The sequence below is a fragment of the Bos grunniens genome, chromosome 27, assembly GCF_055505025.1.
Source record: "Bos grunniens cultivar Pamir isolate PY7600 chromosome 27, Bosgru_T2T1.0, whole genome shotgun sequence".
NCBI classification, from domain to species: Eukaryota; Metazoa; Chordata; class Mammalia; order Artiodactyla; family Bovidae; genus Bos; species Bos grunniens.
The window spans coordinates 27,950,326-27,966,831 of record NC_141191.1 but is presented as its reverse complement, the minus strand read 5'-3'; the positions used below and the strand labels follow the sequence as shown (position 1 = coordinate 27,966,831).

At 41.5% G+C, this 16,506-nt stretch overlaps 1 protein-coding gene across 1 annotated transcript; it reads right to left on the bottom strand.

Annotated features, from left to right (window-relative positions):
- Window positions 1–252: 252 nt before the first annotated feature.
- Window positions 253–12,036, bottom strand: LEPROTL1 (leptin receptor overlapping transcript like 1). Its single transcript, XM_086380882.1, has 4 exons — window positions 11,922–12,036; window positions 5,889–5,964; window positions 3,505–3,691; window positions 253–2,521 (listed from the first exon to the last, which is right to left on the bottom strand). The coding sequence occupies exons 1-4, from the start codon at window positions 11,935–11,937 to the stop codon at window positions 2,405–2,407; spliced, it is 396 nt and encodes a 131-aa protein (XP_086237008.1). The 5' UTR covers window positions 11,938–12,036; the 3' UTR covers window positions 253–2,404.
- Between the last annotated feature and the right edge of the window lie 4,470 nt (window positions 12,037–16,506).

Here is a 16,506-nt window from a genome sequence, read left to right as displayed (position 1 = left end):
TACAGCGTTTTTTAAAAGGTTAGGTCAAAGTTCTACTCCTCCAAATTACCAGTCCTTTGACTACAGCTCAATATCATATGGCTTCACTGTAGTATTACTACAGTTTCACTTTTATTTTGGAAGTGAAACTTCTGCAAGATTAACAACTAATGTCCTCCCTGTTTTATAGCACATTCTTAAAATGGATAATGCACTTCAGCAACTGAAGTGTGTTGTACGTTTTCATTTCAAAAACACCCACAAACTAAAGCGGATATTTAAAATCTTTATTGTTTCATCATCAAAAGTTCTCTTTCCATAGAAGAATGGCAATGCAGGGTCAGTGCACATTCTATGGAAAATTCAGCCCTCAAGTAATTTTAGCCTAGAAATCAGAGACAGCACTATGTCAAGCTAGTGTGCAAGGTCAAAGACACAATGCTGCCAGGGTGATTATTATACAGAAGAAATCCGCAGCTGCTAGAAAAAGAGTCTACGGCCAAGGAAATAAGACAGTAGCAGTGCACCGCACTGACACTCTAGAACAGAAAACAGGGAAGGACCAGAGACTGTACTTTTGGCAAAAAGAAAAACTCGAGTAGATCACAGGCACTGAGTTCCCAACTCTACCTCCAGCTGCCTGCTCCGTGAGCAGCTGTCCCTTTGTCTTTAGGCCTACCTCGTGACACCGCAAGCTGCCTTCAGCTTGTGTGCAGATGCGACAGCCACACGCCGGCATTTCATCCTGCTGCCCATCTCACGGCTCAAAGTAAAAACTTGGGTTGGGCAAAGAAGCCTTGAGGCATCTCTAGTAGAAAGTTGAATAAACCCACAATCTGTTCCCATTTTTTTTGAGAAATCAACTTTATAGAATGAAATAGTTGTTGTGATTACTGTTTCATCTGAAGCCAAAACAGATTTTTAAGTAAGTATACTGAATAAACATACAAACAAATGTCCTTAACAAAATACTGTCAGACCTGGACTATTTTCAAAACTCCTGAAACAAACACTGATCATTGCGGGAGAGGTGAGTGACCACGACAACTTGATCATGCCTGGTTACTGGGAATCTGGGGGTCAGGTTTGCCTCTCAAGCTGCCACACAGCTGGATTGGGCTGCTTTGCATGAATTCACACAATCAAGGCCATTTATAAAAGGAAACAGTGTATCTCTGAGGGTGAAAGAAAAAAAATGTTGAGAAGTACACAGGAAACTCGTCTTAAGTATTGTAAAAACACGTATGATACAACCTTAGGGAATAAGTACTACCATTCCCATGTTCTGGATCTTAAGGTGTTAATATATGACTGGCAAGACTAAGAAGTCACTTTAATCACCTCAAGGCCTTCTGTGTGGGGCAGGGACACTCTGAATGTATGGCAGAGCACTCACCTCTAATTTAAGGTGTTACTAAACTGAATGGGAAAACACACTTTACTGAATACATACAGTGTATAAAGTCAGTCACAAGGAGGAAGCTGGAGGAGGTATTCTAGTACGTAGGGTGCAAACATACTTCCAGTGTCAGTACAGTTCCCCGTGTGTCCCTTTACCCACGCAAAACATGAAAGCCTGAAAGATCAAAAATTTCACTTATAAATAGAAACAGGATTTTTAAAAAATGGAATTTCAACCTCATTTCTTCCTGCCATGCGACTCACTCTAACTATAATAAACATAAATAAAAACCATGTCTCAAAAATCTGTTTTTACACCCTTACCTTTAACCCTAAGTTCTTCTAGCAACTGAGAATAAAAGCACTCCTTTGCAACAATTCCATAAAATAATTTTCAATTCACAAAACACCTGCTTTCTGGCAAAACCAGCAACTATTATGGAGGGCACGGCATTAACACTTGGCCCCTCTGAGGTATAAATGCAGCTAGATTTGCATTGAGTATATAGTCTATAAGGTATGCTAATGGTCTGCATGTTTGCATAAAATTGGGAGTGATGTCATCCTGACTGAATGAAAAATTTATTTTTATAACTATGTGTAGTAATGGAGGTTAAACAATTTTAAGGGAAAAAATGTATTTAGCCCAGTAGTAGCCAGCAGAACTCTAATGCCTAACCAATGCAAATGGTTATTACATTTAAAAAATGTTTAACATTGCATATTGATTAAAAAAAAAAACTGAACAGGAAAAACACATAAATATTTTAAAATCAGCAGGACACCACAAAAAGCATACTAGAGATAAGTGTGAAATCAGTCAAGCTCCTCCAAAAGAGAAAATCCTTTTAATCCTTCAGCAAGTCTCTGTGAAAACAGTATGCTTACAATACAAGTGAGAAGGGAGCACCTGGAACACCCCCGAGAGGCCTGCTCCACTGCTCAGCATCACTGCCCTGTCTCCTGTGCGCGGACAGCCGAGACATGACAAGAAGTCCATGTGACGAGAGTTCAGTGATTCCTTTCACCACTGCTGCCAGCTGAAGTCATCGTTGCTTCCAAAGACCAAGAAAAAGCCCAGGATAGTTGCAAAGATGACAGTGTTTCCTGTGAGGACGAGTGCACAAGCTCCCCACTCGATCTACAGATGTAAGACAGAAATGCTCAGTTAACAGACATGAAAAACAACAAGGAAATGAAAAGCGATCAAGATTCCAGTTGTACGCCAACCACGATCCAAAACAAAGACGACTTGTAATAATGACTCTGACACTGCTGAACACATAATGGCTGTTCCTGTAGACCTGGCTATTCTTGCAGACCTGTGATTCCTTTAAAGAGACAGAAAGGCATGGAAGATAATCATTTTTGAAAAGCAAGCTTGACTTCTGGGTTATGAAGAGGCAGCATAGAATTCTATGATTTTCTGTTTTCAGAGAAGTTTGCTTCAAATCTTCCTTAGAATCTAAAAATTTCACCTAGAGAGCAGACTATAAGCATCAGAGATGCACATGTGCTCATGTATGGTCTATTAGAGAGGCAGGGGGAGTCACTGCCCTGTGTGTGTGGAAGGGTGGCCAGCCTGTCTTCTTTGCTATCTCCATCTTCCCAGACACGGAGGAGCAAATCTGACTGGTGAGTCAGGGAGGTCTCTTCTATTCTTTGGTACCTTCCCACCTGCAGAGATTTCCTCAGGTCTTCAATGTTGTAAGCTGTACAGGGTAGGCCTGGGGTTGTGCAGCACTGGGCGAGTCCATGCCCCCAACTGTTACCTATCTATTTAAGTTCTTGGCCGCACCATGTGGCATGCGGGATCCTAGTTCCCTGACCAGGCGTTGGACCTGGGCCCCTGTATTGGGAGCATGGAGTCTTAACCACTGGACCACCAGGGAAGTCCCCATGTGCCCAATTCTGAGAGTGAAGTACTGGCATGCCAACCGCTGCTGCCAATGCATTTCAGTATTTTTACCAATTAACAACAACAAAAGTAAGATTTTTCTCTCTCATCTTCTAGGTTCCTATGTCTCTCATCTCTTTTTCATGTTATTTAACAGACTTTTTTTCCTGAGAAAAACTGAACATAGTCTACTGCAAAATTGTGAGTAGGAGAATGCTGTCACTTACCAAATTTGCTCTGGCAAATACGATAGGGAGGCCAAAAGCTGAGACCACAATGCCTGTTGTAAGAAATATGGCGAGTTCCTTACAGGCGTTACTCATAGCATCCGTATCGTCCACTAGTCTTCTCGCTATGCAGTATGGAATAGGTGAAAGGATATAGAAGAACAGAACAAAGAGGGGCCAGTATTGGCTAGAAAAGGAAAAATAAGTTAATGTAGTTTTTGCTGTCTTTGTCATTTTCCTACACACAGAATATACTCTTTTTTAAAAATAAGGACCAAAGTATACTGGAAGGTACAAATATGACATTGTTTAAATATAAGCTATAAGCTGAACACTGAAAAAGAGAAACATTTTGAGTCACAGTATTCCTAAAGTCAACTACGATACACTGATTAAATATTTCTTAAATGAAAAGAAAATGCTTTATGATTTTTAACAGTTGGAATTAAGGCCCCAAATTAAAAATATTTTTAGGTTATAAATAAAAAGGCATATGAAAAATGGCATTGTTAACACAGTAATTTTTAAAATTCAAGATTCATAACCTTCACTTCTAAAATCCTGCTTTGGCATGAAGCTGGAACACCCCCAAACTTTCCTTAGTTCACTAGGAACTCCCAAAATACTGCATACAGAAAATGAACTGAAAGTAATACTGAAGACTTTCAATCAGAATGTCAACTTTATCACAATAAAAATCATCTAGCTATTGTATCGTGCCATGTCCTTTCCTGGTTTGGATGATATAAAACACTTATGTAAGATATTACCACTGGGAGAAGATGGGTGAAGGGTGCCAGAACTTCTCTGTGCTATTTTTGCAGCTTCTTGACAGTCCATCATTATTTCAAAATAAAATGTTAAAATAAAATAGATGGCTTTAAAACTGCCATAAAATACATATCATAATGGAGATTTGCTTGTACTTAGAGGCTCATGATAAGCAAAGATTTATCTATGTGTTTCTCCTAAAAATCTTCTGCTGAATATTTTGAGAATGACAACAAAAAATTACAAATGGGCATAAGTTTAAGGGAAAACATATGCAAAAAATACAAAATGACAGTAAGTGAAAAATCCAGGTTACCTGTGTCTTCCCTGTCTTCTCTTTCCCAGTTCTACTGGTGTGGGTCTTTCCAGATTCCCATATGGATAAACTTTAGAGATATGAATGAATCACTGCACTTTTAAATTTAATAAGATAGCCTGTTTAACAGATTAGCAACCACAGCCCTTTCTTGTCCTTTATAAGACGACCCGGTATTTGCATCAGTGGATGTACTAATTTATCATTTTTCTTTTGATAGACCTTTAGGATGCTTCCAGTTTTCCTGTTGTTGTTGGTATTATAAACAAGGCCGCCATGAATATCCATACTCTCCCGACACACATATCTTTGTAAACATCTTCAAATAGATTTGTATGAGTTAATTCTAAGAAGTGGAAGGATACATTTTGAGAGCTACAGGCAAACTGGTCACCCAGGACTTGCACCTGTTTGAACTTCCACCCAGAGTACATGACAATGCTTGTCTGTCCTATCTTTTACCTTTGCCCATTGATTTCATGTAACTTACAAAAGTTTTTGTGTTATTTATTTACGGCTGTGCCGGGTCTTCCTCGCTGCGCACAGGCTTTCTCCAGTAGTGGCAATCGGGGGCCACTCTCTAGTGCCATGGCTTCTCTGGTGGAGCACAGGCTCAACAGTCGTGGCACATGGGCTTAGTTGCTTTGCAGCATGTGGGATCTTCCTGGATCAGGGATTATCTCCTGCATTGGCAGGAGGATTCTTTATCACTGAGCCACTAGGGAAGTCCTAATTTTGAGTGAGGTTGAGTATATTTTCATGTTCTTATTAGCAAACGGCAGTCCTTTTTACGTATTTGTTGTTCGCTTTTCTATTGTGCTGTCTGTATTTTTCTTACTAATTTAGCCTATTAATTTAAAAAATTCTGTCTTATAGAGTAATTGTTTACATAACTTTTTTCTTTGTCAGTTGCTCTTGACTCTGCTTACAGTTTTTTGTTTGTGTTGAAAAAGACATTTTACATTTTCTTGTCTATAACTTAATCAATTGGTTCTCCAGATGAAGCAGTAGTGATGGGTTAGCATTTCACTATCTGGCCATTAAAAGCTCAGGAGTAGTCAAGGAACAACAGCCAAAGTCTTTTCTACATGCTGCTGTCCTAAAATACTTTCAAACAAATTTTAAGTGAAGACTTAAAAGTTTATCCTTAACAAATGACCATTTCTCAGGTTTACTTCTATTGCAGTAAAAAAAAAAAAAGTGTTTTAACTTTAAAAGTAGGGCTTCCCTGGTGGCTCAGTGGGTAAAAGTAGAAAAACCTTACACTTAAACACAAAAAGACAAAAACGTTACATACTTGTATATTGGGAGGGCACATCCAAGCATTAAAAACATCAGTCCAATTGCTCCTCCAAAGGACAAGCTAATCAAAGCTGCAGAGTAAATAAAAAGTCAAACAGAAACAGCAATTAAATCAACATTTATTTTTATTAACATTACTATTAGCAGTCAGAATATTCCCTGAAATCCCAGAAGCAAAAAGCAGACAAAACACAACAAAAAAGCAAAGGTATTAGTGACTCATCTTCGAAAGCTAGAGTTATCTTGTCTTGGAATAAGCTATTTGAGGCATCTTCAAAGCAAAATACAGTGATACTGATTTTCAAAGCCCTGACAGATGGCCGGCACATTACCACATTCCCAAATTAATGGTCCCATGTCAAAGGAGTCCTATCCCAGTCTGCAAGATCAATGCTTCTCCAGCCTTTAGTATGGTATTTGTTGTCTAGTTACTAAGTCGTGTCCAACTCTTTGTGACCCCATGGACTGTAGCCCGCCAGGCTTCCCTGTCTGTGGGATTCTCCAGGCAACAACACTGGAGTGAGTTGCCATTCTCTTCTCCAGGGGATCTTCCCCACCAAGGGACTGAACCCAAGTCTCCTGATTGCAGGCAGACTCCTTATTGCTGAGGCATGGGGGAAGCCCAGTGTGATATGACATTTACTCCACAGATCTCTACAGTTTTCAAAAGCAGTCTGTGGAGAAACTCTGCAATCAGCTTTACTGGACTTTAGAGGCCTCATCTGTGGGAAAACTTCTCCTGATCAGTGACTGCTTCTTGCACATTCACCCCTGGCGTGTACAGATGAAAAGTGTTCAAGGGTACCAGTAATCAATAATCTCAATTAATTTTGCTATAGATCTTTAAATAGCTTGCAAAACTACAGCCAGATTTCTTTCCCTAAGCTGCTACACATCAGAAAATATTCAGGATTACAGGTACAATCCTTCAGTTGTATCACCATTTTAAGATGTCATCACAAGCCATAGATGCATTCTGTAGGCGAAATACAGTTTCTGAGGTCACACACAAACAACACCCACACACCCTGATACAAAGCATATATTTTAGAAAGTGTTTTTACATATATCAGTGAGTAGAAACAATGTTCTTGAAAAAGTATAGTTAATCAACAGTCTAGAATTAAGCAAAGAAATAAATGATCAGTTTGAGCTCCACATAACCTCTATTTCCACAACTAATAGTGGCTAAAAGAATAACTTTCTTTTTTTGTCCAACGATGCAGTCTATTAACCTTAACAGAAACATTAAAATTCAAAAGAGCTGTCAAAAGTCTACAAGTTAGCAAGACAAGACTCAACATACATAAACCAAAATTAACACTTAAGGGGTTAAATGCTGCTCAGAATTAGATATACTTCTCTGAATTAAAATGGTCATAATCAAGGACACCCACAGACATGGGAGCTGAGCAGATTTAGTTTTCATTCCGATCACTGATGTAGGTCATGTCAACCCTGAACACATTTACTTCGTCCTTAATGCCATTAGATTTTCAGTTGCACAAGGAAAATAAAAATAAAAATATCTGCACTTTAATTTGTGGCAAAGGAGGAGCTTTAAGTTTCCAAGGGAATGCGACGTCAACAGTGAGGTAAATACCGAGCTTACCATGTTTTGTTCAGTTCAAGACAGGTCCTCGGAAGCTGGTCTTGCTTGCTTGGGAGGACACGCATTCACCCCAGGCTGCACCCCTTGGCCTCTGCATCTGTACTGGCCTTCTTTCCCCTCCTGGAAGTCAGCGGCTCTCTCAACCACAGGCCCTTTGCATATGCTATCCTTTCTACCTCAGATACTTTTTCATTCACTCATTTCATTCAAGAAATGTCTACAGAGAGCCAAATACCTAACAGGTGCTGGGGTGATGTTAACGAACAAGGCAAGGCTGTGAACAACTTAGGAGCTTGCATTCTTATCCCAGCTCTGGCCTCTTTCCGCCACATGAGCTCCTGCTTTTCCTTTAGATCTCAGCCCAGTTACCTCTGAATCAGTGAAGTTTTCGAAAAGCCCCTAACTAGACCCATTCCCCCTATTATGTTTATTTATTCCTTCACTCTGCAAATATCTACTGAGTGCCTCCTGAGCACTGCACACTGTTCTTAACACTGGAGACAGGGCAAAGAAAAGAAATTAAAATTCTTGCCCTCATGCTTATGTTCTAGTGGGAGAATAAATTGATTTTTTTTTTAAAAAGTAAAAAAATGTCAAACGTTATTTAAAAAAAACAAAAACCAAGGGCGTAAGAGTGCTATTCTAGATATATCGGCCTGGAAGCCATCTCTGATGAGCAGACATCTGGACAGAGATCTATGTGAAATGAAGAAGTGAATCAACCTTGTGGCTATGCGGGGGGACATTTCAGGCTGGGGCACACATGCGGAGGCCCTCTTTGCTCTGGCGTGCCTCCCCTGTGATCATTTATCACAGCAGCTAGGTTTTTGGTTTGTTCTCAGAAAAAATATAATTTTATGTGTCATCATCAATTAATAATTTCCTTAAACTGAAGTGTAAAATACATGCTTGGTAAACACAGATTAGTAGAGTAACCGATTTTGAATACATTTAAGCTATCGAATTACCATGACATTTGGACAACCAGACATGAAAATAGTTCAGTATAAATGTTTCTGCAATGCTATACAGATTTGTTTCTCTTTCCTTCTAAGCTGTTCACACCAAGAGAGCAGAGAACAGAGGTTTTCTACTGATTCTCAGGCCTCAGCTCTTAACGCTCCATAATAATTATGTGTGGAATGAACGAAAGGAGGCTGAAGGAAAAGAGACAGGGTGGGGAGATGGAAAAAAGAAGACAGGAGAGAGCCCAGTGCAGCTGAGCAGAAACAGTTGCAAGTGAGAGTCAAGAGGCAGTGGGGCCCAGCTCCTATCAGCCACTTACTATCTGACTATGAAAGTCATCTGAGCGTCAGTTCTTTCTTCTATAAAATAAGGGTTGGACTAGATCTAAAATGCAAATAATTCTCTGAACACTAAGATACTTGTTATAAGACATGCTGAAGAAGTAAAAAAAATAAACAAAATCAACTCTGCTTTTTGAAAGGTAACTGCCTAACAGCTCAGTTCATAACTATACTAACACCTTGTGTATACAAAAGCCATTTACGCAGACTATAGCTTACAAACCTGGCGGAAACAGAAAGACCACACAGATGTCACAAAACCCACATGTTAAAGCTAACATTCTTTACCCTCTTATTCAGAAGTTATTTATTTGATTTTTGTGACAATTGTTGTATAATGAAACCTTTTATTTTAAACAATCACCTATGCTCACTTATACATATATATTTCAATAGGCAATTCATGTACCCAGAACAAAGTTAAGTGAAAAGTAACCTTCCTTTCCTGGACGCAATTACTGTTATCTGTATCGTATGAGCACAAAATTTTGTAAGCTTATTTTGATTCCCATATTGAAAATGATGAGAAACAGGAGGAGAGCTGCGGACAAGAACTGCCCTCTGATTGGAGGGAAGAAACTGGAAAAAAAAAATTCCAGTTAAATCAGGCATAAAAAATCTCAAAAAGCATACCAGATTTGTGATAATCTTGGCCAGGAGATTAGTAACCTTAGAACTTGGTTGCTGTGGTTAACACTGTTCTATGATAGAGAAAAATTACTTATATTCTTATCATCAAAAAAGAGTCTAAATTCTTTTTAGTGTGCTCTTAAAAAGTTAATGACGACTTATTAGAAAAAACAAACAAGGAACTTTCGAGATAAGATTCAGGTATCAAAAGATTACTTTGTGTGACATCTTACTTCTGGGTCATACTGGATAAGATAAATACCAATGGGGTTAGATAAACTGCTCAAAAAGAGTTCTCAAAAGTGTAAAGTTCCTCCAGTCTTAGGAATCAACAACTAGGTTGATGTATATACAAATCTTGCCATCTATGTATAAACGGTTGTCCTAGATGACAGATCAACAAGGCAAAATTAAACACTGTAATTAAGTGATGCAACATTCAGAAGGCAAAGCTTAGATGAGTCTGGTTTCTACTCCCAAAGCCTCCAGGTTAGGGGTGGAACAGGCCAATTATCAACTCTTAAGACACTGGGTGTGGTTTCTGTGATTACAAAAAGATTGGAATAGGAGAAGGGACCTGAACTGGGAGTTACCAGAAAAATCCAATATGTAACAAAGTAATAGACAAATGGATTCCCTGGTGGCTCAGACTGTAAAGAGTCTGTAAACAATGGCCCTGGATTGGGAAGATCCCCTGGAGAAGGAAATGGCAATTCACTCCAGGACTACTGCCTGGAGAATCCCATGGACAGAGGAGCCTGGTAGGCTACAGTTCATGGGGTCACAAAGAGTCAGACACGACTGAGCAACTTCACTTAATAGACAAATGACTTGAGAAGTATCCAGGATTCAATTGGTAAAGTATCCACTTGCAATGCAGGAGACCTGGGTTCGATCCCTGGGCTGGGAAGATCCCCCAGAGAGCGGGACCACAACCCACTCCAGTATTCTGGCCTGGAGAATTCCATGGACTGTATAGTCCACGGGATCACAAAGAGTTGGACTGAGTGACTTTCACTAACATAAAGATAGGTCAACAAGAAGAAAACATCCTGATAACAATCACAACAATCAGAAAACTGTACTGAAACCAAAGTGTAAGTACAATTCCGTTTGAGATACTTTCTGCTGATTAATACTCACCTCCCCATAATTACAAAGTTATTTTCTTGGGAGAGAGACTCCTATATTAATTGACAGTACAGAAATGGGGAAGAACTGGGAAACTGACAACATCCTAAAAATCACAACATTTCTACCATGACTACCTTTCACACAGGTATTTTAAAAGGTGTGTTATAGTTCAAAAGGAGACAGGAAAGTTATCCCAGCTGCTCAACTGACAAAGTTTTCTACCGGAAATGTTTCCAGACATTATAAATAAACAAGAAACAGTAAACATGTGACTCTGGGGAAGAAGCTCAGCAAAAGCTGTCCTTGAAGAAAATAAAAAAACACAGAAAAAACACTGTTACTGAAGTTCTTCACTTCCTGCTTGCCTGCCCTTCAAACAAAGCCGCAGGTCAGGAAATCAATGTAATTCGTTGTCAAGAATTAAGTTGAAAACATTGTTGATGGTTATTCGCTTCTAACCTAACAAAACTACCAAACAGCTGGAGAAAAAAAAAAGCAACATTTTTTTTAAAGGAAATAGACAAATAAAACGAGAACTTTTTCATTGAGTTTTAATAAAAAACCCTTTTACCTTGAAAAAAAAAAAACAAACCCTAACTTAATAAAAACATTGAAATGTGAAAAAGCCTCAAGGTCCAACTGTGGAGAGGGGAGGGAAAAGGAGCCCTTTGGGGTCGCTCACGGGCTTTACATAGTCAGACCAACACCACAAATCAAAACGCATCCGTTTTAGGAGCGTGAAGCTTAGAGTTTGGGTCCTGACGCGGATGTGATCGCCAAGGTTTGGGAAAGAACCATCCTAAAGCCCTTCCAGAGCATTCCTGGAGGCTCGGTTCGGCTCAGCATCCGAAAAGATCGCACTTGTGCCTTTAAATGGGGAATGACACCGATTTTCCATAACTGGCATCTCTGGCGGCCTCCTCAACCCCCTCAAAACCACACAGGGCAAAACCCTCGGCTGCAAACTCCTGCAAAACGCGTGTGTGTGGAGCCGAGCGGCTGGCTGCGGGACTCCGAACGCCCGGCGGGGCCACTTCAATTCTTCGCACCGGGGGGCGACGGGAGGGAGCTAGGCGGCCGAGCTCAGCACCGGGCGAGGGCTGACGCGGGAGCCGCGGACCCTGCCCAGTCCTTTCCGGGAGGCCGCCGCGCCCACCGCGGCCCGGAGGCCGGAGGTCGGAGGCTGGGGTCGCGGTCGGGGGGAGCCGGGAGTCAGCCGCCAACGCAGGGAGCCCCGCGGCGCGCGCCGGGTCCCGAGAGACGGCGTGTGGGCCCCGCGTGGGCCCCCCATCCCCTCTCTCGGAGCGGCAGCCCAGCCCGCCCGGGCTCAGCGCCCCAGGCCCACCTTTGATGCCGGCCATGGTGGTGACGTCGCTCCTGCCTCCGGGACCCGAGGCGGCGGCGGCGGCCTGGAGACCGTAGACGCGCGGCGGCGGCGGCCAGACAACACCCGGAAGTGCGCGACGCAGCACTTCCGCCGGCGGCTCACGCTCGCGCGGGGGCGCGGGGGGCGCGCCGGACTGGGGACCGTGGGTCCAGGCCCCTTCCTCCTCAGCTGCGCTGTTGTGGGATCATCGCTCTCCAAGGCTTTCCGCCCCCGTCTCGGTTCAGGGGCGGTGGAAACACCAGCTTCATCCCGAAGCCCCCAACGGGCATCCCGCAACCTCCTACATCCTTTGAGGAGAAAGAACGCGACTGGAAGCCGTCCCCTTGGGACGCGTGGTGTGATGCCTCTGGGGGAGTCCTTTAGCGTTCTTCAGAGGGCACCCAGTTCTTTTCCCCCTCCGTCCTGTAATAAAGGAGCTGTAAGGCCAGTTGGGTGGCCTGCACTTGGCTCCTCACTTTCTGACACAGAACCGGGGTTCTGGTGAGACCCACCTCGCGAAGTAGGAGCGGCGGAACCCAGTAACAGGTGGGATTTAATACAAATACAAACGGGATTTAATACAAATCCAAGCTCTTGGGAATCTGTGAGAGTCGCTTTTGTTTTTGTAACAGGGCTAGGAGAAAAGGAGAAAGCAGAGGTACAAATACATTTAGTTAAGTCGTCCTGCAAAGCGATTGAACATTTACCATATATGAAGTGATGAAAAACTAGATACAGTTTCTGTCCTCAAGGAACTTGCAGTTTAGTGACACAGACACGAAAAGGTGTAAAATTACAACGAGGACAGTTGTTAGCAAAGTGAATAACTACTCCAATGAAAGTCTGATTTAGATCCATCAGATAACTATTTCCCTGAGGGACAACAGCAGGATGGACGGGTGGGTAAGTAGGAGAGAAAAGGGAAAAGCCGTACTGGGGAGAAGATAGTGTTTGCAGGGGTGGGGAAGGGAAAGAGCACATTTGAGAATCCTTTGGGGGCACAAGCTCTGGTGGCTGAGTAAAGTGCATCTTCCCTAATTTGCTCTTGTGAATACAAAAGGGTTGGCATTGCAGACATTTGTTCTTCATGACATTAGTGGGCAACTGGAATTATTCTTCAGATTAGAAGGGTCTATATTCTTTTGCATCCGTGGTCATGAAGAAATCCTAAGTGAATATGCTCTGATTTTTCCCATGAGACCCAGTGTTTCCAGCTTTAAAAAAAAAGAAAAAGCACTACCCTAAGGACTATTTTTTTGAGGACTATTTTTTTGAACAATAGATGTTGTTTAGAGTCAGTTGAGACCTTAAAAACAGTATTTCCAAGTGTTGTATTTCAAAGACCACTTACAACAGAATTCTTTGGGATGCTTCTTAAAAAGGCACATTCCTAAGCTCCACTCCAGACATTCTGGCTCAGAACTTTTGTGGGCAGAGCCCAGAAATCTGAAATTTTAACCAGCATCCCAAAGGATTCCTATGCAAAGTAAAGCTTGAAAATAATTGTCTGAAGAAGGTGGAATGTCAGTTTTCTTGTCATCAGTTTTCCAAGCGAATCCTAAGCATTAATAGGGCTTCCCTGGTGGCTCAGATGGTAAAGAATCTGCCTGCAATGCGGGAGGCCTGGGTTCATCCCTGGGTGAGAAGATGCCCTGGAGGAGGGAACGGCTACCCTCTCCAGTATTCTTGCCTGGAGAGTTACATGGACATAGAGGAGCCTGGCATGCTACAGTCCATGGGGTCACAAAGAGTTGGACACGACTGAGAGACTTTCACACTTCACTTCAAGCATTAATATTACATCCTTTGAATGTTCTCTAAATATTCTTACATAAATTCCTAGTTCAAAAACTTTTCCTTCAGATAGCTTCCTATCTTCCAAAGTCAACTTGCAAAGATGGGGATGAGAGGAAGAGAGCTATTTTTTGTCGAGTAGCTGCTATAAACATTTATCTGTTGCTTTAAACACTGATCTAATTTAATCCTCTCCACGCTTTTGTAAACTTGGGATTCTTAACTCTTACAGATCAAGTCAGAGACATCTCAGAGAAGTTTAAAAAAATTTTTTATTATAGAAAAAATTTAATATATAAAAAAGTAATCAGAAGTGTCTAATGAACTCCCATGTACCATCAGCTGCCTTCAACAATTAATGCACAATGTTGTTTTATCTATATTCACATCCACTTTCCTTTACCTCCCACAGTATTTTTCCCCATGTTATTTTGAAGAAAATTCCAGATATTTTAATAGCTCAATATGTTTTGAAAATGATTCTTAACAAAACAATACATTTATCACACCTAAAGAATAATTCTTTAATAGTTTTATATATCTAGTCAGTGCTTTCATTTCCATACCTCATAAGTGTCTCTTATAGTTTATTTGAATCAAGGTCCAAATCGATTTCATGTATTGCTATTGCTATGATTCAGAGATGTTTTTAAAAACTGCTTTTTATCTCATAGCTCTCAGTTGAATGGTAACTCTTCAGAACCTTTCCTGGACATCCTCTTTATTTTAGCATTTCACTTCATATTACCCTGTTTTCTTCTTGAAGGCACTTATTATTTATCTGAACTATATTATTTGTTGGCTGTCTCTCCCACTAGAATGTAAATTAGTACAGTCCTTTATGTTTTGTTTACTACTGTCTAGAAGTGTACATGGCCTTTAATGGGACCTCAAATAACAGAAATTCTCTTAAGGTAATTAGTGACCTCTACATTGCAAAATCCAAAGGTCACTTTCTGACCCAACCTTTCAACAACAGTGGATGCTGGTGACCATTCTTTTCTCTCAACTACCACACCACTACTCTCGTTTGTTTCTTATATCTCACCAGAGATTACTTTTCAGACTCTTTCCTGGATCTTATGCTAGAAGTTCAAATGTTAGTATTCTCTTAATTTGGTCCTGGGCCTGTGTCTTTGTTGGGCTTCCCTGGTGGCTCACACAGTAAATAATCTGCCTGCAGTGTAGGAGACCTGGGTTCAATCCCTGGGCCGGGAAGATCCCCTGGACAAGGGAATGGCACTGTACTCCAGTATTCTTGCCTGGACAATTCCATGGATAGAGGAGCCCGGCAGACTACAGTCCATGGGGTCGCAAAGAGTTGGAAACGACTGAGCAACCAACACACTTGCACTGTCTTTGCTATATCAAAATGCTCTCCCTATGAATTGGATCTCTTCCTGTGACATTAAATACTGTTTTCATTTTGATAATATAAGTACACAGTTCACCTTAGCTTGGAGATTTAGACTTGTCTGTCCAAGTGTCTATTTAACATGTCTATCTGGGTTCCTAACAGTCACCTCAAACCTACCATGTGGAGAGACATGATTCTAAGGGCATGAGCTCCCTGTGTCCCCCTTTTCTGACAAAGCAATAAAGCTGTCCTTTTCTACTTCACCCCCACCCCCCCACCACGCAAAAAAAAGCCTAACATGCAGAGACCGGAATTGTCTATTATCTTTATTCCAGTCCTGCTTGGTCCTACTCCATGCTACCACTGTTATGCCTCCTCTTGTTCCTTTCTTTCCCAAACCTACTTTCCTTCCGTCGCACTTCCTTTGTTTGCCTCTCCCACCCTCCAAGTTTTGTTTTATTCACTGTATATCCCCAGTGCCTAGAACGCTGCCTTGCAGGTACTGTTAGATACTAGTAGGTGCTAAATATATGAAGGTACTCATCAAATTAGTGAGGGATGTGCCTCAAAACACAAAGCTGGGGCTTTTGCATCTGCTGTTCCCCACATGGTGAAGATATTCATATTTTCTCATCATTCACAGCTCAAAGCTTCAAAATCACTTCCTCAGCAAGGCTCTCCCTGAAGCTGCCTCCCAGGTCTCTAGTGCTGTTGTTAAGTGTCCCACTCTTTTGTGACCCCATGGACTGTAGCCTGCCACGATCCTCTGTCCATGGGATTTCCCAGGGAAGAATACTGGAGTGGGTTGCCATGTCCTCCTCCAGGGGATCTTCCTGACCTAGGGATTAAACCCCGGTCTCCTGTATTGGCAGGCAGATTCTTTACTGCTGAGCCACCAGGGAAGTCCCAGACTCTACTGCATTACTGTTTTATTTTCATCAATGCACTATCACTGTTATCTTTGTTTATTAATTATTTAATTCTGTTTGTTCTATTTCTTATCAGTGTAAACTCTATGAGAACAGGGACTTTGTCTGCGTCCTCTAAGCCTAAAACAACATCAGATACATATTAGGCACTCAACCTATGTTTGTTGAATGAATGAATGGAGAGAAACCCAGGCCTCTCAAACCTCAAAGATAATGCCTATGCACATAACTGTTTTCTCTGGCTGGTTTTTTATTTAGGTGGTAGTTTCTCCTCCAGATATCTTGTAAATTCCCACTGCCTCCACATAGAAAGAAATATGTAAAAGTTCTGAGCTTTGGAAACCAGACTATATTTCCACGCCACCTCTGTCTCAAATCCACTCTGTATTTAGCAAACAGTAATGGTGTCACACTCATTGTAAAAGACCCTGATTCTGGGAAAGATTGAAGGCAGGAGGAGAAAGGGATGACAGAGGACTGAATG